At 35.2% G+C, this 22458-nt stretch overlaps 2 protein-coding genes across 2 annotated transcripts; one reads left to right on the top strand and one right to left on the bottom strand.

Annotated features, from left to right (window-relative positions):
- Nucleotides 1–7170: 7170 nt before the first annotated feature.
- On the bottom strand, nt 7171–8809 carry LOC131859441 (uncharacterized). The gene is made up of 4 exons (XM_059213183.1): nt 8334–8809; nt 7967–8164; nt 7606–7786; nt 7171–7320 (listed from the first exon to the last, which is right to left on the bottom strand). The coding sequence occupies exons 1-4, from the start codon at nt 8807–8809 to the stop codon at nt 7171–7173; spliced, it is 1005 nt and encodes a 334-aa protein (XP_059069166.1).
- A 10081-nt stretch (nt 8810–18890) lies between these two features.
- Nucleotides 18891–19534, top strand: LOC131859439 (rust resistance kinase Lr10-like). The gene is made up of 2 exons (XM_059213182.1): nt 18891–19024; nt 19066–19534. The coding sequence occupies exons 1-2, from the start codon at nt 18891–18893 to the stop codon at nt 19532–19534; spliced, it is 603 nt and encodes a 200-aa protein (XP_059069165.1).
- The last annotated feature ends 2924 nt before the right edge of the window (nt 19535–22458 follow it).

The raw sequence follows: 22458 nt of genomic DNA, 5'->3' as shown, positions 1-22458 counted from the left end.
CTTTGGCTGAAAGGACATATGCCATTTTACTCTATTAGGGTTTCTTGTTTTTTCTTTGCATAGTGATTATTTGCATTGGTCTTGCATCATACCACAATAATTATAGTACATTTTACCTTTCTTATGGCCATGACCAACTTCAAACCAGCATTCGATGTTGGCATTGATGTTTTGGTGTCTGTCATGTTTTCCATGTTAGATGATAAAGTGCCTAGTTGTGATGGCTTCCCTTGCAAATTTTATAAGGCCTTATGGCCCTATGTTGGATCCGACCTTCACAAATTTTACCTAGAGGTTTTTCATTCGAGATCTCTTGGCTAGCTTATCAGCAAGGGAAATATAAAATTCATAGGTCTAAGGTAGGAAATCTGGAAGATATTTGCAACTAGTACCCCATTACTTTTCTCAATGTCTCTTGCAAAATCATTACCAAGGCCCAAGCTCTCAAGATTCACCATCTCCTCCCACAGATTGTTTGTCTTGAGAAAATTATTTTCATTAAATCCAAGTTTATCCTAGATAACATCATTGTTGTTTGGGAAGCCATGGAATGAGCTTTCCGCTCTAAAAAAAATGTCATTTAAAAAAAAAAATCATTTTGCTAAGGCTTATGACCACATTGAATGACCCTTTATTCTTGCGATGCTCAAAGATTTCAATTTTTTTCACATCTTCATTCAATCTATGCAAATGCTTTTTGGAGACACTTCTACTTGCATTAGTATTAATGGGGTGTAATCTTTGGTTGTTAGCTTTTTTAAGTCCATTCGCCAGGATTGCCCTTTGGACCCTTCCTTGTATCTTTTAGCTACCGAGGGTTTTGGTTAGCTTCTTGCTTTTGTGATCTCTACAAGATGTGTTAGGGGCATTTCCCTACCTGAGTCATCTTCTCATCTTGTCAAATTCTTGGCATTTAATAGGATTTGAAGAAATCCCAAATTCTTGGCATTTTTTGAATACCTCCACCAAATGTTTTAAAAAAAAATCTTTTTATTTGGATAATGATGTTCATCCAAATCATCAAGATAAATAAAAATTTATTTATCAACTCTCTAATGTCATATTTATGGCATGTTGGAAAATAGCTCTTACATTTAATAATCTAAATGATGTTTTTAGCATAGGTGAATGTCCCTCATTTAATGGAAAAGTATATTTGTAAGAGTCTTCTTCCTTCACCTAAAATTGATTATAATTGAAGAATCCATCTAGCAAGGATTATATTTCTGATCCAACCATTATTTGTACTATTTTCTCCATTGAAGGAAGTGAGTAGCGATTCTTTATAAAAGCTTTATTTAGATCTATTGAATTGGTACGCAATCATCTATCTCCATTATTCTTCTTGGCATTAGAATTGACACCCATGTTAAATATTTGATGGAAATGTGATTTTTGGTTCAATTAATTGTTCGAGTTCTTGTTTCATTAAAGGTTCAATCTTAGGATTGATTAGTCTTTGTTTTTTTGTCAAACTAGCTTTGATTCTAGGGAGAGTTCTTTTGTATGCTAAATTATTTATTTATTATACCCTTTTTAATCAACATAACTTTTTAAGCCATAACTTGATCACATTAAGAAGAAAGATAAATGATAGCTTTGACTCTAGGGAGAGTTCTTTTGTATGCTAAATTATTTCTTTATTATACCCTTTTAACTCAACATAACTTTTTAAGCCATAACTTGATCACATTTAGAACAAAGATAAATGATAGCTTTGACTCTAGGGAGAGTTCTTTTGTATGATAAATGATTTCTTTATTATACCCTTTTAACTCAACATAAATTTTTAATCCATAACTTGACCACCTTTAGAACAAAGATAAATGATCCTATATTATTTTTTCTTGAGCACACACCTTGTGAATCTTAACCTTTCTTCTAGGAAATACTTAGAACACAAGTTTCATGATCTAGCAATCTCCCCAATGCATTTTTAAATATTGCCAACATTTAATAGTTAGCAAAATATAGAGATGAGAGTTATTTAAGGAGAAAAAAAGAGCAATTTGCTAGATCATATCCAAGTTGCATGAAAAAATTGTGCTATGCAAACTGATCTATAGTGATGAGATTGACCTATCTAGAAATTAAAGGTTGTGATAATATGAAAACATTTATCACATAAACAAAGTCATTTTCCTTTTGAAGACAAAAAGATTTTAGTTTGACATCATATTAAATTCTTCAACATTATTCCTAAAGATAAAAAATTAATTCTCTTTTTTTTATCATTCAATTGTATATTCCTAACTAATAATTTGATTTTTTTTTAAATGAAAATTTAATATCACACAAACAACAAATTAATAATCATATTAAAGTTTTAATATGAATAGTTATATCAATAAAATTTAGAATTTAATTTTTTACCCAAATTTCATAAAATCATATTTAATTAATATATGTATCTTAAATAAATCTATTTAAAAAATATGAAATATAAATTTAAAGCTATTTGATTTTAAAATAAAAATAGTAATTAAAACTATTTTATTTACTATATAGATTATAAACATAAGTTTTATTTTGTTAGAGAAGAGGATGATCCATACTCCAGTTAAATTGTTTTACTTGGAGTCTACATACAAAACAACACTTGATTGAAAACACAAAATTTTTAAATCAACATAGATTTTTACATGATTCATACTGATTGGATTATCTTAATCTGCCTTTTCAATGCTGTTTATAGAAAAAAAAAATTGATGAAAAACAATTCTATTATACAAATTTATGTTTTTAAAATTGAATTGTTTTGTATGAAAAATAACCATTACATTTTATTTGTCATATTACATTTCACCCCTCGTCATTATACAATTTACTCTTGTTTATGTAACAGATTCTTTCCTCGTTCAATGTATAAAATTTTAACCGGCCCTGCCAGGCCTTTCAGAGTGCTTCCCTCTATTCTAGAGCACAGGCTCCCGCTCGTTGTAATTATTTTCCTTCCATAAAAGCGGATAGTTGTTGTTCATTGCCGTGTGAAAGCTATAACAGGGGAACTTTCGCCAGTGCGGGATCTCTAATGGTTGCCAAAATCACGATGTTTGATTGAATGAAGCTATGTCACCATGGCAATGACCATTTCCAATTTTCCAACTCATATGCACGAAGTCTTGCAGCTTGACTTGACTTCATTTTTGGATGTATTGGCTCAGGCAAATAGATGAGATTCTCCCCATCTTCTTTATGTAACAACTATATAACATTTATACCATCAGATACTACTGGAAGGGATAACGACCTCATAGATATCATTTTTTTATTTTAGATATTATTTTCAAAGCCAACAAATAATGAGATAATAGGAAATATGTTTCTAATGATTTTTTGAAATGACTGTTTTCTGACATTTTATGTATAATGATCGCACAGTGTTTATTACTAAGAAGCCAAAACAATAGCTATAAGTAGTCGAGTTGCAGACAAAGACAATAAAAATAAAATCATTGAAATCTGATGTATTGTTTGCGAGCTTAGGATACACAAAGTTATCTATAATGACTACTAGTGCTCTTCCCCTAAAGCAAATCATTTTTTTTTGGTAGAGGCATTGAATTTTTGAAGTATTCATGTGATTGTTGAGCCTCATGATATCTTAGTTTAATATTATAGGAGTGATGTGTGATGCAGTATATAATGATTAAAGATTTAAAGATTTTTTCACCTTAGGTTTGAGATAGAGTTAATAATAGCTATGGATGTTGTTTATAGTGGTGACAATGGTTGTCATAGAAAATTATTGAATTTTAGAAAAGTTCAATGTAAATTGATTAGTGATTGTTTTTTATGACATAGTTAAATGGTCTTAAAAATTAGATTTTGATTATTAGAGACTAATTGTAATTCAAAGGATTCTTAATGAGCACTTAAAATTAACACTCAACTTATTCTTGATATCTTAAAAAAATTTCGACACTAAATACATGTAAAAAAATTTAATAAATATTAGATCAAAAAATATTTAATATATATGAATATTTTTATTATAGTGTAAAATTATTTGATAATTTGTTTTTATTTTTTTTGATAAAAGTGGATGAAACCACTAAAATTATGTTAAATCTTCAATTTATTTTTTATAGGTGTCTGGTTCAAAGAGCACTGAAGGGAAAGAACTAGTAAGAAAACCCTTCAGTATTGCTCAAGAAAACATAAGCCTATCTACCTAATACAAAAGCCCATAGGCATCCCAAATAAACCCCCCCAGATACATAGCCAACCACATTAGATATAAAGGAAGCTGTGAGAACTAGTCTAGAAGAGAACATCTCAAAATGGAGCCAATGATGTCCAACCATAACCAGTGCCATCACCCCAAAACCAACCTGTCTATACACCACATGAGTCCAAGGCTTTGAAGAGAACAAAACTCAAAGCCAGAAGAGAACCAAGAATAAGTGATCCAACCAGCATAAATATGGTGAGCAAACATATGCCAATCTAGATAAAAAGCAGAGAAGGATGATGGAAACCCTCAGGAAGCAGGATGAGACCGATTCATAGAATAATCCAAAGCAAAAGCCAAAGAAGTAACAGCAGGATAAGAAACCATTTGCAACACCATGTTAATTGCTCTTTCCAATTCCTCAGAAAAAGCCACCATCCATCAATTTTGACAAGAACTCTCCATAAAAAACAGAGCATTTTATGTTAGTAAGAAAAAATGAAAAGATAGAATGAATGCCATATCTACACGCCATCAAGAATATAATAGAGAATGAGATAACCAGATCATGATTATCCTTCCATCATAAGAGTAAACAATGAGCAATGAAATAGACTCATGCCTCACAACATCCGCAATCATTAAATTGCAACTCCGTAAATATCAAATCAACCACGATGCTAGATGATTCAAATAAAGGACCAACTCTTTTCATTATGATATGAAGCCCCATGAGAAAGGCACCAACTTCTGACCATAAAGTAAAATGATTGCTGAAAAATGTAGAGGATCTAACAAATATAACTAACATACCCCTGTCGAGTAGATAATGATTAGCATGTAATGAGTGGAGTTGAATAAAGGCTGGTACCAAATAGTCCCCGAAACAAAACTTGACTGCCATCAAAGAAAACAAAGATACCCACTGACAAGGATATCCCCAATGAACAAGCACACAGCCAAACAAGACAGACATATTGCAAAATAAAGGCCCATTCAATACCAAAACTACTAGCCAATCAAAAGTTGCCCCTCCATCCTCCATACTTAGTGAGGAGATACTACCAAATATAGATACAACAGAGATGTTGCCATAAGGCAGGACAACATCCCTCCTATAGCCATATAGGGAAGTGAAAAACTACACAAAGCAAGGAGATGGGAGAAGACAATACCATAAAGGGGATCTCAATCCGATAGTAGAAGCCACAATAATCTCCCTACTCCATGAGGAAATTCTAATAGGAAATGTCAACAACAAAGATATTGTCCCGAAGACCAACACCTTCATTGCAGACACTTATGGAAGAAAACAACATCAAGCATAGAAAATGAAGGAGGTTTTTGAAAAAAGATCTTGCTAAGAAATAATCTTCATGCAAGAAATAGGAATGTTTGAAGGAGAAACCTCTAAGAAATCAGCACCCTCAGTAATAGCCTTATTCGCCAAGAAATCCACAATGACATTGATCTCCCTGAAACAGTGAGAGATAGAGAAAGTGGAAAAGCACTTTAATTGCACAAGAATGTGGTCTAAAAAATACTGCAAATACCAAGAGAGACATTTTTTGGCAACAACCGCCTGAAAAACCACCATTGAGTCTCCTTCAATAACAATATCTTTAATGTTTAATGAAAGAGCGAGATCAAGCCCAAAGGATAAAGCCTGGAACTCAGCCGCATTATTAGTACCCTAACCAATATGTTTCCCCATGACTTTGATGATCTTAGAAGAATGATAAAACATAACTAATCCAACACCAGACCTTCCCAGATTCCCCTTAGAAGCCCCATCAAACTGAATTTTGAATGAAGGGAAGGGGGGAGGGTTCCATTTAGCCATCTAGCGTTTCACAAGAGAAGATAGTCCATTTGATATAGCCCCATAGAAAGGCATTAGATGAAGCGAAGACCATTTCCAAGTGACCCAATTGTCCCAATGAGAAAAAGACCCGAGGTGATCTAAATTTTTATGGATGAAATAAAGTACCACCTCACAAATGGAGGTTTGGATTTTACCAATTACATCAATTAGGGTGGCAGATTTATGTTTGAAAATTCTACAATTCCTTTCAAGCTAGAGATTCCAGATCACCAATGATGGGGCCACAACCCAAAGAGATGAATAAAATGAAGAGGAGAACAATAAGGGCCAGGCCATGAATTACGAAAATGGATTAGGACAAAGAGAAGAAGACAAACCAAGCATGCCAAGCAGCCAATACCAACACTCAGAAGAAAATGGACATAGCAGGAAAAGGTGATCCATGGATTCCATACAATAACCACAAAGAACACAAGGAAATACTATTGTAATCCCAAGCCTGTCCAATCGGATCCTAGTGAGGACTTTATCCTGGACTGCCAACCAAGCAAAAGACCTTGCCTTAGGAAGATAAGTTGGATGCCAAAATAGCTTAGTAGGTGAACAAGAGGGTGAGGAAATCTGAATCAAAGAATTATAACCATCTTTTACTGAATATGAACCTACAACATTCTTAATCTAGACCAAGGAGTACTCCTTATTGTGAAAAACAAGAGGTCTTTTGTGAAGTTCTTCCACAAAAGCAAGTCTAAGATCATTATCAATAGGCAAGGGAGGAATATTCTTCCATTTAGCTACTAAACATGGACCTTTGGAAACAATGTCAAAGTAATCTGCAACAAAAGGCCCCCAAAGGTCCGATAGAATACCAAGCAAAGGGGACTAGTCTCGGATAGCTAAAAGAGAAGGATGCCCATTCTAGACTTCATCCCAAAACTGGGCCTTCTTCCCGTTATGGACAACCCAAGATAAATGTAGTAAAACAACCCTCCTACAAGATACCAAAAAGTTCCAAAATGCAGAACCCTTCGGAAGAGATGTAGCAGTAAAAATCCTTTCTTTGGAAGCTCCCCTTAAATACTTAGCAAGCATGACGGAAGCCTATTTTCTATGAGGGTCTGCATATATAATTTCCATACCAATTTCACCCCCAACGCCCTATTCTAAATAGCTAAATTGCAAATACCTGCACCCCCAGCTCTTTGGGGCAACAAATATTGTCCCAAGCAAGAAGAGGGATCTTCTTCCTACCTCCCAAGTTATCATTCCAAAGGAAGGATCTAAGGGAAACCTTAATGTCCTTAATAACTTGAGAGGGAGCCTGCAAAATAGACATCAAATATGTAGGGATGGCATTCAAAACTGATTTGATTAAAAGGATCTTACCAACCATCATAAGCCACTTGTGATTCCAGGAGGAAATTCTAGAGGTTATTGAATGAACAACTTTATCCCAAAAGGAGGTCTTTTTAGAGCCCAAAAAGAAAGGAATGCCCAAATACATGCATAGAAAAGTCCCTACTTGGAAACTCCAAAAGCTGACAAGTTTATCCCTAACTAGAGGGGAGACATTCACAAAAAAGACTTTGGACTTTTGATTATGAACCTTTTGTCCAAAAAAAGAAGCATAGTCAGAGATAATTTTCTTTATAACTCGAGCTTCCCTCAAAGAGGCAACCCCAAACAGAAGCATGTCATCAGCAAACAAGTAATGGGATTGTGGAGAAAGGAGGACATCAACTTTGATACCTGACCATAAACCAGATGCCATAGCATTAGAGATGGCCCTACTTAACGCTTCCGCCAAAAGAATAAACAAAAAAGGGAACAAGGGATCCCCTTGCCTAAGTCCCTGAGAGGAAGCAAAAAACCTCAAAGGGGAACCATTAATCAAAACTGAGAAGCGGGAAGAAGATATGCATGAAAACACCCATTTGACCCAATAGCAGAAAGACCCCAAATGATACAAAACAGCCACAAGGGACTGCCTGTTAACATGATCATAAGCCTTAAGCATGTCTAGTTTAAGAATCATGGCTGGAGCCTTTTGTTGAGATGTGGAGTGCAGAATTTCATGAGCTAAAATCGCACCTTCAGATGTCTCCTGACTAGGCACAAATCCACCCTGCTCCAAGGAAACTATCCAAGGACGAAGCTTGGAAAGCCTAACCAAAATTTCCTAAGTAAAAAATTTATATAAAGGAGTACACAAGGCAATTGGACGAAAAATCCAAAAAAGAGCTAGGATTGTCTACTTTCGGAATAATAGGACTAAGAGTAGTATTAAGCTATCTCAATATCGACCTATTTCTTCTGGATTCCTCCAAGGCTAACAAAACATCATTTCCTATAAAGTCCCAACACTTCTGAAAAAATAGAGCTGTAAAACCATCCAAGCCCGAGGCCTTTTCCGAATGCATGGAAAAGACTATCTCTTTTAGCTTAGCCAACGAAAAGGGAGCCATAAGAATCTTATTATCTTCTTGAGACACTAATGGGGGGATCAAATTCACAAACTCATTATCTACAGCAACCAGTTCTGCTGTAAGCAGTGACTTAAAGAACCTAATGGCTTTAGAAGCAATATCATCCTCATCAACCAGACTGTTGCCATTAGAATCAATAATATAGAAAATTTGATTACGAAGCCTCTTAATCTTAGAAGAGGAGTGGAAGAACTTAGTATTTCTGTCCCCTTCAAAGGGCCAAAGGTCCCTAGACTTCTGCCTCCAATAAGATTCTTCCCTAGCCAAGGTCTCACTCGATTGAAGATTCAAAAACTTTTGCCTATCATACAATAGAGAGGACATACCTAAAGCAATAATGCTCTTATTAAGCTGCTCAATTTCTTCTTGTATCTTGGCCTTTTCTCCAAAAATATTCTTAAAATGCATCACATTCCAATCCCTAATCTTATGATTTAAAAAGGCCAGTTTCTTAACAAGCTGAAACATCCGAGACCCAGTAAAAAATAGGGCAGAAAGCCACCATTGCTTTAATGAAGGTAAAAATGATCGATCCCGAAACCACATTGGCTCAAACTTAAAAGGAAACTTCCTAGGTGCCCTATCCTCAAAAATAGTAAATAGAATAGGGAAATGATCAGAGCAAGTAAAGGGGAGAACTGAGGAAACAAAATCCTGACTCGAATTGAACCAATTTTCTGAAACCAAAAAGAAATCCAGCCTTTCAGATATTTGGCAAAAGTCTCTCTGCATGTTTGTCCATGTAAATGACCCATTAAGTGGTTTACAATCAACCAAATTCAAGGAATGAGTAAAGTGGCAAAAGTCTGACATAGAATGTTTATTAGGGATGATTCCCCCAGCCTTCTCATCTAAACTAGCAAGGGAAACCAAAAATTCCTAAAGGTTTCTTTTTTCTAAAACCCCAGATAGTCCATAAAAATTAAAAAGCTAGAATTTTAAATTTGATATCCTACTCTTAACCAAACCAAGCATCCAATTGGATGAGGAATAAATTGATGAGAAATCCACACAAGAATCTTTCCAAAGGACCACAAGACCACTTGAAGCACCCAAAGAGCGAGATGCACAAAAATTTCATATTTTCCAAGAAGAGAATAACCTATCACCAGATGATAAATTTAACTTAGTTTCTTGTAGCATCACCACATCACACTTCATTAAGTCCAATTGTGACTTAATCAAGCGTCGTTTGTTAGGGGCATTTAATCCCCTAACATTCCAGGATATAATCTTCATTGGTCCTGAGGGGAAACAAAAACTCCCCTCGAAACATCCAAAGAAACCAGAGAAACCTTATCTACCAAAAAAGTCTTATGGAGACTTCGCTTAGAAGCCAAGGCTCTTGTGACTGGCGGACTAAAGGGTTTTTTTTATCTTTTCTTTCTGGAAGACTCCAAAGAAGAAAGAAGAGTTGTTTGAATGTTCGCATCAATTTCTAATTTAGTCTTAACATGTTTAGGTTTGCGGCCTCTTTTTCCTGGAGTTGACAAGGGTGAGGTAGGGAAAAGAGGGATTTGAACCAAAGGAAGCCCGTTAATACCCAAAGGAGTATCCACGAGTGCCCTATCTTCAATGGAACCTACCCCAACAACTGACAACATCCTAACCTTCTCCCTATCTGAAACAATGGGAGCCAAAGATGGCCCAATAACTGATGCGACCAAAGCCTTATCCGTATTGAGTAAATCAAAAGAGTTATTTGTGGGAAAAGCAGGCAAGCAATTCTCCAGGCTACCCAAATCAATCGAAATTGAAGAAATTACTTTATTAGCTAAAGCAGAATTAAGAGAAACCTTATTAGTATTAACAATATCTTGCACCTGGGCAATAAGATGCTCATTTGGAACAATATCAACATCCATAGGATGTTCAGAATTCTTCAAAACCACAAGGATTTGTGTCTCAACCCCTAAGTCATTTCCCAAATCAGCGGGATGCAAAGAAGGCATTCCCATGTTTAAAATACCATTAGAATTATTCAAAGGAGAGACATTAGCCAAGCCAATCTTTGGGGAAGGAACATAGCAGTGAGGTACCTTTGCTGAAACCCTAGGTGTGAATTTTTTCTTCAAAGGGGAAACCAGATTAACAGCAGAGACACCTAAATGATCTTTATTCCAAACGAACATTTCCGCATTCCCATCAAAAGAGGAGTCAATGACCCTCGAACCAAATTTAATGGATTTTATGTGAAAAAAAATGAGAATCTATAGTCATCGAAGAACAACCAAAATCCCCAGAATCTCTGATAAGATTTTGACGCCAAATGCCAAAGGGAGACCGAATGTTACAAAACTTCGGAGGAGAGACCTTGGGTGAAAGTAACACACAAATTGTGACAACAAACAACCCATCCTCAAGCACTGAGTGAGACAACAAAAATTTACCAAATGAATCCCTAATCTTTGTTAAAATATTAGATTCTACAAATTTGAAGGGTAACAAAGAAATTTTAAAGTAGATAGGAACCTGTTTTGGGCCAACCCTAGAAGGCGCTAGAAAGGGCTTCCAAATTTCTACAAAAACCAGATTTTTCCCAAGCCAAAAAAATGAAACACTCAACGCCTTATCCCTAGCAGATATAGAATCAAAAACAATAATAAACGAATTTGCAGAGAGAACATGGAAGTACAAAGTGCCATACCACTGCACGTGAATCTTATAATGGAGCTTTGACAGAGGAATAGAGTCACCCCACACCTAGATAATGACTGCCAAAGCCCAAAGATCATGAGCCTTTTTCCCCATGATAGTATCTGAAGCATCAATCAAGGGAACCAAGAGTGGAGCAGGCCGCAGCTATAAGGGCAAATTAAAATTTGGCAATTGAGCTCCCGAAACCCTTGAAATTGGTTGCAATTTAGCAGAATCACTCGCCAGGCCAAGTCGAGCCTTATCGCTAGAAGCCCTAGCATTTTGATTGCCCTTTTGCCAAGTACCTTTATTCCTCAAATTACAGCCCCAATTCCCATGCTGCCGAAAAAACCCTTGGAAATACACAAAAGTACGAAAATCTTGTTGGGATGTTTTACCCACACCTGAGCGATCAGTCGAAACCAGAACATCCACCCATTTTCCACCTTGGAAGACCCATTGCAGGACATGACCAACTTGTGTGCCAAAGGGATCTTTGGGGGGAAGCAGATTTGCCACCACCTCATCTCCCGAACACATGTTTGACTGCATAAAGAGCGCAAGACTCCAAAACTTGCTCCCCACCAAAAACTCACTCCTCCAAGAGAAAAAAATCTATATTATTATGTGTTAATAAATGAATCACAAAAAATTGATTTTTCATAATTATAAATAATTTATTAAACATTTATCATAATGAATATATGTTTATAAAGAAAAATAACTCATTTTCATAAAATTTACATTGTATATGATATGATAAGATTAATATTAGAATTATGATTATGAAATTTATTGTAGATATCAAATAGTACATTAATTAAAAGAAATTTAATCATAAAAGTAAAATAATTATTTATTCAATTTAATGTAGATACATTATAAAATTATTATCAATTATAAATGTGATAGAAAACATATCAAATATATCTATAAAATATCTTCAATGATGACATGTTGTCAAGGTGAATGGTATGTCTTCAATGATGTATGCATGTTCACTATCTAAACAACCAACAAACACATCAACCTCATGTTTCCAAATACTTTTCAAATTTTACTATTTTAGATAAATACATTTCAAAATATCTCATACTTTCCCCAACCTACACTAATCCTTCCTTCTCCAAACTAGTTTGGAAAACACACCCATGACTCTGCATCAACCTCCACTATTTTCCCCTTCTTTCACTGCATGTCTTCTCCTATTATTTACACTATGCATGGCTCATCTTTGTGTAGCTCAACCAATCTCCTTATGTGGCGAACATGTTTTCAATTACCCTTTCGGATTTAAGAATAGTGGCTGCGGGGACTTAAGCCTTCAGGTCAAGTGTGATTATGGTCATAGATTGTAGAATTTTGAACCTAACCTATCCTCTCTGAACCAACTGATTAGCAAACAATAACAACAAAAAAAATAAATTGCAAAAACAAATCACAATTCAGAATAAAAAACAAAGTGCCCTATTTTTTATAATTGTACACACCAATTTCTTTATTAAAGATTAATTAAAAAATTACATAGAGGCTATATATATAAAGAATTTGTAGCCTAGAAGAATTAATAATAATTGCTGTTCTAAATATATTGCTAGCATTGCATGGAAAGCTACTAAGGCTCTCAAACTAAAAAAACAAACTACTCCCTAAATTAAGAATACAATAAGTGCATGCACATCATGCTTTATTTACTAAAAATAAACTCATGCAAAAAACAAAACTAAAAATAGTCCTAAGGATTAATGCATGCTGGAGTACATGCTTTATTTGCATGAATAAACAAAAACTAATTTAAACTAAAAATAGCTTATGCATGGTGATGAATGGATAGATTCATGTCCAAACTGGAGCTACTTGGAGCTGCATGCTAGAGCAGCATCAGTTATCAACATACTCCCCCTTGAGGCTGAGAGGGCTCGCAATCTTATCTCGTAGTGCTATAAACTGAGCTTTCGCAACCGCTTTGGTGAATATATCTACTAGCTGATCTTGGGTGTTGATGTGCTTCAACTCAACATCCTTCTTCTGCACCAAATCTCGTATGAAGTGATATTTCAAATCAAAATGCTTTGTTCTACTATGATGAACCAGATTCTTAGCTAACTTGATGGCACTCACATTGTCACAATAAATTATTGTAGGCTGAATTTGTTTTTCTCCAATTTCTTCCAAAACTTTTCTGAGCCAAAGAGCTTGTGTACTTGTTGAGGTAATTGCAACATACTCTGCTTCTGTAGATGAGAGGGCAACAATACTTTGCTTTTTTGAGCTCCAGGTAATCAAACCAGAACCAAAAGAAAAACAATTTCCAGATTTAGATTTACGATCATCCATACTACCTCCCCAATTTGAATCACTAAAGCCTACAAGATTGAACTTTTCAGAAGAGTAGTAATGAATACCAAAACTTAAATTCCCTTTCACATACCTCAAAATCCTCTTGGCTGCCTTCATATGTATTTTAGATGGATTTGTCATATACCTTGAAACAAATGAAACTAAATAGGCAATATTAGGCCTCATGTGGATTAGAAACATCAAGCTCCCCACAATACTTCTATAAGATGTCTCATCAACTAAGTCAGCACCATCATCTTTACATAGAAAAACTCCATGAGCACTTGGACTGGAGGCAGGGTTACAATCAGTCATATTAAATTTCTTTAGCATATCATGTGCATACTTTGTTTGACAAATGAAAATCTCATCCTTACTTTGATAAACCTCCATTCCTAGAAAATATTTCATTAGATCAAGATCTTTCATCTCAAATTCTTTCATCGTAGCAGCTTTGAATTCATCTTTCATCTTAGAACTATTACCCATATACAAAAGATCATCAACATACAAACTTATGATGAGAATATCAATACCTTCTTGTTTGTAGTAAAGGGTAGGATCACTCTTACTTCTTTGGAAGCCATTCTCTTGAAAGTATCCATCAATCCTAGCATACCACACTCTTGGTGCTAGCTTGAGGCCATACAAAGCCTTCTTCAATCGATGCTCTTTTCCTTCCACTTTAAAACCTTGTGGCTGCTCCACATATACTTCCTCTTCTAAGTACCCATTCAAGAAGGCACTTTCATCCATATGATGTATGCTCCACTTCTTCTGAGTTGATAATGAAATCAGCATTCTTATGGTCTCTTGTCTCGCTACTAGTGCAAATGTCTCTTCATAGTCAATTCCATATTTCTATGCGAAGCCTTTAGCAACTAATCTTGCCTTGTGTCTTTCAACACTCCCATCACTGTTAAACTTGGTCTTGTAGACCCATTTGGTGCCAATCCTTTTTTTGTCATGTGGAAGTTCTATTAAGTCCCAAGTGTCATTCCTGTGAATGGAATCCATCTCTTCTTCCATGGCTTTCACCCAAACCTCATTAGTACATGCATCTTCAAAACATAATGGTTCAAAATCAGCCTTGGCTAATAAAGCAAAATTCAGTGACTTGCCTATTGGGTTTTCTTCATGTACTTGATTTCCACTCCTTTGGTAGATATAACTCAATTTTCTTACCTTCCTTGTAGAATTTGGAGAAGAAGCTAGACTTGAATTTGGTACTGAAGAAATTGATGAAGGGCTGCTTGGTGGAGTTAAACCACTGGATATAGAAATATTAGTTGGCTACTCATGATCAATATCAATAGTTATATCATCATTCAAAACAGATGTTGGCTTCTCAACATGGCCTTTTTGATGACCATAACCTCCCCCTTCATCAAAAATCACATCTCTTGAGATAATAAGCTTGTTAGTGAGGGGATTATATAATCTATAAGCCTTTTTTTTCTCACTATATCCAAAAAAATACATGACTCACTCTTTGCATGTAAATTCTTACTAGCGCACTGGTGGGGCTACGGTTGAGGATGTACACTGTCGTAGCAACTGCATCTCCCCAGTAAGAATTGTTCAATCCCTTGGTTTGTAACATGCACCTGGCCATTTCAACCACAATACGATTCTTCCTTTCAGCTACTCCATTTTGTTGAGGTGTGTATGTAGTAGTAAGTTGCCTCTTGATGCCATTAAAATCATAATAACTTTGGAAAGCCTTTGAGAAAAACTCTCCTTCACGATCAGTCCTTAAATATTTGATCTTGCACCCTTTCTCATTTTCCACAAAGGTTTTAAACTTCTTGAATGTATCCAAGGCTTCATATTTGGCCTTCAAAAAAAATACCCAACAATTTCGTGAATAATCATCAATAAAAGTGATGAAATATGATGACTTACCCAAACTCTTAGTTTGCATAGGACCACATATATCTGAATGAACAAGCTAAAGTGGGTGATGAGCCCTCCATGCATTGCCCTTTGGAAACTTTTCTCTTCCATGCTTTCCTTTAGCACAACCTTCACAAACCTCCTTGTGTTCCTCAACCTTGGGTAAACCATAAACTAATGCATGCGAGGTTAGAAACTTCAAACTATGAAAATTTAAATGCCCATACCTGAGATGCCATAACCAACTTGAATCCTCATAAGCCATATTTTCCAAACTATTGTTATGTTCACCAAACCTCAAGGGGAACATCATATTTCTTGTCATAGGAACAACAGTGATCACCCTATTACTCTTATTCTTATCATAGATAGTACATGTCTTATTCTCAGAGACTACTTTATAATTTTTCTCACATAGCAGCCCAACACTTAACAAATTGTGCTTCAATTATGGAGTATAATAAATATCATGAATACTCTTTATACCTTCTTTTGTTTGGACCTCCATAGCTCCTTTGGTAGCAACCTCCAATGATTTATCATCACCAAGCTGGATCTTGGATTTGAAACTTCCATCCTTTGTTGAGAACAACTTCTCATTCCCTGTCATATGGTTAGAGCATCTAGAATCTAGGTACCAAACATCTTTACTATTATTTTCACCCTTTGCATAAGATAAAAATAAGTGATCAGGAGGATTCTCACTACTTTCTTGAGCATAGTTAGCACTTTTACCTTCTTTCAATCTTCATTCTCTTTCAAAGTGGCCATACCAGTTACAATGGTAACATTGAACATTTCTCTTATCAAATTTACCTCTACCTCTTGCTCTGAAACCACCACTTCCTCTTGAGCCACCTCTTCCTCTATCTCTTGAAGAATTTTGGCTTTGCCCTTTACCTTGGCCTTGATTGATTTTGGCACTACTGCTGCTTGCATCTTCATTTTTTGTGATTAGCAATTTAGAGGAAAACGCTTTCTCTACACCTTCAAAAGAATCTTTCAATCTTTCTTCATGAGACATCAGGTATCCAATCAGTTGATCAAACTATAGTTTTGTCAAATCTTTGCTTTCTTCTATGATTATTGCTGTGTGATTCCATCTGGGTGTCAAAGATCTCAATGCCTTTTTTTTATCAAAACTTCATTGCTTACAATTTCCCCAAGTGTAGCCATTTTATTGACCACATCTTTGACTCTGACACAATAATCACTTATACTTTCAGCTTTTTGCATCTTCAAATTCTTGAACTCTCGCTTCAATGTCTAAAGCTTGACCACTTTAACTTGATCACTACCCTAGTAAGTTTCTTGTAGAGTCTTCCAGGCATCTTTGGCAGTTATTGCCCCTGATATTCTTGCAAATAAGCTCTTATCAAGAGCTATTTGAATGTGAAACAAAGCTTGAGCATTCTTTTTCCTTGCTTCCTTTCTTGTTGTTCTTTCATTGGCTGTAAGGGCATTCCAATCAGCTGGATCCTCATAACCTAATTCAATAATCTCCCACAAATCTTTTCCAATAAAAAAGGTCAGCATCTTAATGCACCAATAATCATAATCATTCCCATCAAATTCTGGAACGGGCGTATGGTTAGAATTCGACATGATTAACTTTGGCGAAATTCCAACAGTAAAACTTTAATCCAAAACAATTTTACCTCCTTTGATACTACTTGTAGAATTTTGAACCTGACCTATCCTCTCTGAACCAGCTGATTAGCAAAGAATAATAGCAAAAAAAAAAATTTCAAAAAGAAATCACAATTTAGAATAAAAAACAAAGTGTCCTATTTTTTGGAATTACACACACCAATTTCTTTATTGAAGCTTAATTAAAAAATTACATAGAGGCTGTATATATAAGGAATTTGTAGCCTAGAAGAATTAATAATAACTGCAGTTTTAAATATATTCCTAGCATTGTATGGAAAGCTACTAAGGCTCTCAAACTGAAAAAACAAACTACTCCCTAAATTAAGAATACAATAAGTGCATGCACAACATGCTTTATTACTAAAAACAAACTCATGCAAAAAACAAAACTAAAAATAGTCCTAAGGATTAATGCATGCTAGAGTACATGTTTTATTTGCATGAATAAACAAAAACTGATTTAAACTAAAAATAGCTTATGCATGATGATGAATGGATAGATTCATGCCCAAACTGGAGCTGCATGGAGCAGCATCAGTTATCAACATAGATTGCCAAAGCCTGCACTTAATATCAGTGGCAAATAATACTACATACTGCAACCCAAATTCCTTAAAAACTTTAGTTTCAATCATACCATGACAATAATCGACAAGGAGCTAAGAGATAATTGCGATCCATCTTCCAATAACTACACGGAATTAAGGTCTAGCTCTCAATTTCATATTGCCCATACACACATAGACATAACCCTTTGGGGTCAGTGCAATCCAGAATGCGTAGACTTGCCCGATCAAACGGCTAGTTTAAAATCTAACCCTGATTGGCACTACAATTTGACAGCAGCCGTTAGTGTGCCTGAAGCATGTAGGGCACAAGCTGTTTTACCAGTCAATAACTCAGGAGGACCGGTAAACGACCATCAAATCATATATGGAGGTTTCCCAATTAGATGGAATGCCAGCAAAAGTTGCAGAGATTGCCAGTCAAGTGGTGGGCATTGTGGTTATTATGATAGCTCGATGCAGTTTCACTGCAGGTGCAGGCGGCACAGCCTATATCCTGGCAGATGCCCCGCAGGTAAAATTATTGCTTCCTGTTTCCCCCCAATTTAATATACATATCGTGAAATATTGATCTTTGTAAGATGAACAGAGTAAAAGTTAAATCTCTAAATTGGCTTTGTTAAATTTAATATTGTGTTATTATTTTTCTGAAATTTGATGTAGAAACAGTTGCTTGCGGAATGTGTAATTGACAGACAAGCGAAAATCGCTTAAATATTTTGTCTAAAAAGAATAAGAAAAAATGTTTTATACTTTCTGAACATTCTACTAATAAACGCCTCTTGCATTTTTTATAATACAGTTCATTCAGGTTGGTTTAACACTCCTAATAAGACTGCTATTGCTATAAGTAAGTATCTCTACCTCTGTGTTATATACAAGTTTTACACCAGTAACAAATATTTTTGAGGAATTCGTCCTTCTAGGCTAAATATATTCAGCCTATCATTCTGTTTTGTCTTCGTTACGTCGCCTTTTATTATGCTTCGTTACAGTTGACAGTATTCACCTTATAATGAGTGACAGGGATCATCGGCAGCGCACCGTTAATAATTGCGCTATTGCTGGTAATTGCTTATCGAAAGAAGATGTTCTTCTTCAACCATGAAGTGCCTGGAAGGAAGCGTGATAACCTCCGGTCTATTTCCAAGGTAAAGACATTTCTAAACAGTTATGTTGACGAAATGCAAACCAGATATTCGTATTCCAGCCTCAAGAAGATCACCAATAACTTTGCACAAAAGTTGGGTGAAGGAGGGTTTGGCGTGGTTTATAAAGGAAAGCTTCCGAGCGGTACTCTTGTGGCATTTAAAATGCTTGATCACTCACGGCAAAGCGAGACTCAGTTCATGACCGAAGTGGCGACTATTGGAAGGATTCACCACTTTTATTTGGTTCGTTTGCTGGGGTATTGCTTTGAAGGAGTTACTAGTGCACTCGTGTACAAGTACATGGCAAATGGATCTCTTGACAAATTTATACTTGCAGGAAAAGAAAAAGATCAAGTTCTGAATTGGAATCATATGTTGCGCCAGAGGTGTGGTCTAGAAATTTGGGGCCTGTAACAGACAAATCAGATGTTTACAGTTTTGACATGATGTTATTGGAGATGGTGGGAGGAAGAAAGAATATCGAAGTACAGGTGAGCCGCTCAAGCCAATTCTATTTTCCAGAGTGGGCGTTCAAATTGATAGAGAATGGGGAGCTGAGGACAAGGTTGAGAGAGAGAGAGATAAGTGGAGCAGATGAGGCGAAGGCAAGGAGTCTGGCAAAAGTGGGTCTGTGGTGTATTCAGTACAATTCGACGGACAGATCTTCAATGATGAGGGTGCTTCAAATGTTGGAAGGAGATGCTGACGACATCCCAAATCCTCCGACTCCGTTCAGCACACGGCCGCCATCGGCACCATTCTCGGCTAGTGAAGAATCGTCCACCATTGAAATCGAAACGGCATAGTAGATACTACGTTTGGATAATTCACCCGTGAGTTGATTTACAGTCAATATTCAAATGATTTGATAGCTAATTACTGCTCAAGCATTCAAAGTTATCTCACGGCGTATAATTAGGTTAGGCTTTCTTTTAAGTAGATTTGTCAGTCCACAATGCACCGTCAAACTTGTCTCACGTATAAAAAGAATTTTAGTCCGTCAGACAATCATATTGAAGTCACCGGAAAGTTGTCTCGCGTCTGATCTCCGTCATAAAAATATCCTTGATTGCTTTGCATATTGAATGTGATATCACGTCTAATATCGCTCAAAAATATATCCTCGATTGCCTTGTATATTGATTTTTATGAGTAACATCGGTCCAAAAAAAATCCTATATTACCTTCATTTATGTTTTGATTGGACTCAGGCTCACATATATTGTCTGTAGACAATATAAATTGCACTTATGTTTTCAGATTTGTTTTGTTCTTTTATAAGATTTTTGCATCAATTCATGTGCTGCTCTTGATAGTCACACTTTCCCTGTCACCGTCCTTGATCACCCTTCTAAGTATACATAAATACCGTGTTGAAGTTATGGTGCTTGAAGCGTAGTTTGAATCATGAGTAATTCTTATTGGTATTTCTTTTATTTACAGCACCTGTGGTAAGCAGTATCTCGTTCCTTTGGGGCAAACATTTACATTTCGTATCTTTGGAATTTTTTTTGGTTAAAAGATATTTTGGGAAGGATATCAGTAATTGTTATAGCTAATTTCACACATTTACATATGGTCTATCAGATTTCAATGATTATTTTGGTTATTTTTATATGTGACTTAACTACTTATAGTTATTGTTTTGGCTTTTGCATAGTAACAAAAAATGTTGGATGACTCATTATGTGTATAAAGGTCAAAAGAATTTCATTTAAAGTTGTTGCTTGATACCTACTCCAATAACCACATGCACTACAACCACCTCAAAAATTTGCACAACTAATCCAATATATATTCTTTTAAGAACCAATACACTTTCCTCTAATAATTGTTTTTACCAATACTTTTGCACAAATGCCCTAGTAATCATGTGCTATGGGTACCAATACTTATGCACAAATTTTAACTACTGCAAGTACAAGTTAGTGATTATTCGTATATGTGAAATATCTTAATGGGCTTTTAATTGCCATTTCTTTTGTGTCTTTAAAGTTAATAATTGGGCATTTGGTTGAGTAATGAGTGAGTAGTTATTGGAACATGAGCAATAATTGGACCCCTTCTACTAATATGTTGTTTTTTCTCTATATTGAAAGTCTTGAAGTATCTTATTTTAATATTTGTGTTTCTTTTTAGGTGATTAACTACTCTAACTTCTCAACCATGTCCTTCACCTTGTGTTATTTGTGCTTTGGTGTTTTTCCAAGTTGCTATATTGTTCCTTGCCACGGTGTGAGTAGGTAGGAATTTTTTAAAATTAGATTTATCACCTCTATTGATATCATCCCAATGGATGCACACAAAAAATAAATACAAGTAAACTACATTAGTAATCAATTTGAACAAGTCTAGGCTATAGAAAAACCATTTGAAAACCATGTATCAAGTGATTCCTTTTTGATGTTTGAACTTGTGAGACATCAATAAAGTAGGAATTCGGACATGTCTTGACATGGCTATCTTTACATAGATTTATGAATTTGGCATTAGTAGTGCCTTAGTTATGCTAAAAATCATTTTGGCATTTGCATAGAGCAAAGACATCTACTTTAGATGCATATGCCTCAGAAGTTTATAATCATCCATATTTTTTATGACTAGAAAAGAAAAATAATAACATTTCATAATTTCTATAATTTAATCATACTCTTTAACTACAAGTCAGGATCTTTTCTATAATTCATACAGTGTGTTAGCATAGCATTACATTGTTAATACTCAAATTGTTTAGTAAACAATTATGTAGGTTATGCATAGTTATAGTTCTCCTTTGTACAAATTCTCTCCCTATTAATCAAATAAATCATCAAGTATTTCACCTTCTCATTATGGTATCAAAGTCATAATAATCATAGGCATTTAAGTGTGGAAATTGTTTGAATGGAAATAGAGAAATAAACAATACATTAGATAATAGAGGAGGTGTGTCGTTTGAAATGCAAAGATAAATGAAATGAAATAAATGATAGGTAGGGAGATTTGTTCCATGTGTCTGTTGCATGGGAAGAAGCCTATTCTTTTTGCATAGAACAAAAGACACAAAGAAGTGGCCAAAATTCTTACCCATCACCACTTGATCAAAGTGGCCAAAAGATTGTTGAAAAAAGAGGCATATTGATTTGAAGATTGTGAACAAGTCTTGTACATTCCTCATGAGTTCTAGCTTTGCAATCTCTAGTAGATGTTGATTGTGCATGTTGATGTCAGTAGTGTTGCGAGAAACCATAAAGATGAAAAACAAATAAGAGACCAAGATGAAGTCCTAGAGGGCACCAAATTTTATTTTTCTTTGCTAAACACTTTCTAAAATATCAACAATCTATAATTAGGAAAACTTATCTCTACTTCAAAATCAACAAGGGAGAATGTTTAGATATGTGTTGTTTAGATAATCTTCAAAGAGGAAATTTTAGCAAGCTATGGGTCATATTCACATTAAGGTAATCACATATTTTGATTCAACATAACTCTACTTTATAATCTATCAACAAGGAGTGCATGAAGTACAAGTCCTTGCCTTATATTTTAACTTTTCAATTCACACTGAATCAGATGATAAATTTTGATTTTTTTTTTAATGATACTTTAATGCTTAAAATTTTTGGGAAAGATGCTTGGGAGTATTTGTAAATAAATATGGGTATATTTAAGAAACATGGGTTCTTTTATAAGGCACCTTTGTGGGAGATTGATAACTCACACATGGATTTGATTATTAGTACTCAAG

The sequence above is a fragment of the Cryptomeria japonica genome, chromosome 2 (genome assembly GCF_030272615.1).
Source record: "Cryptomeria japonica chromosome 2, Sugi_1.0, whole genome shotgun sequence".
Classification (NCBI taxonomy): Eukaryota; Viridiplantae; Streptophyta; class Pinopsida; order Cupressales; family Cupressaceae; genus Cryptomeria; species Cryptomeria japonica.
The sequence above is the reverse complement of the archived record's forward strand: the minus strand, read 5'-3'. Positions and strand labels throughout refer to the sequence as shown.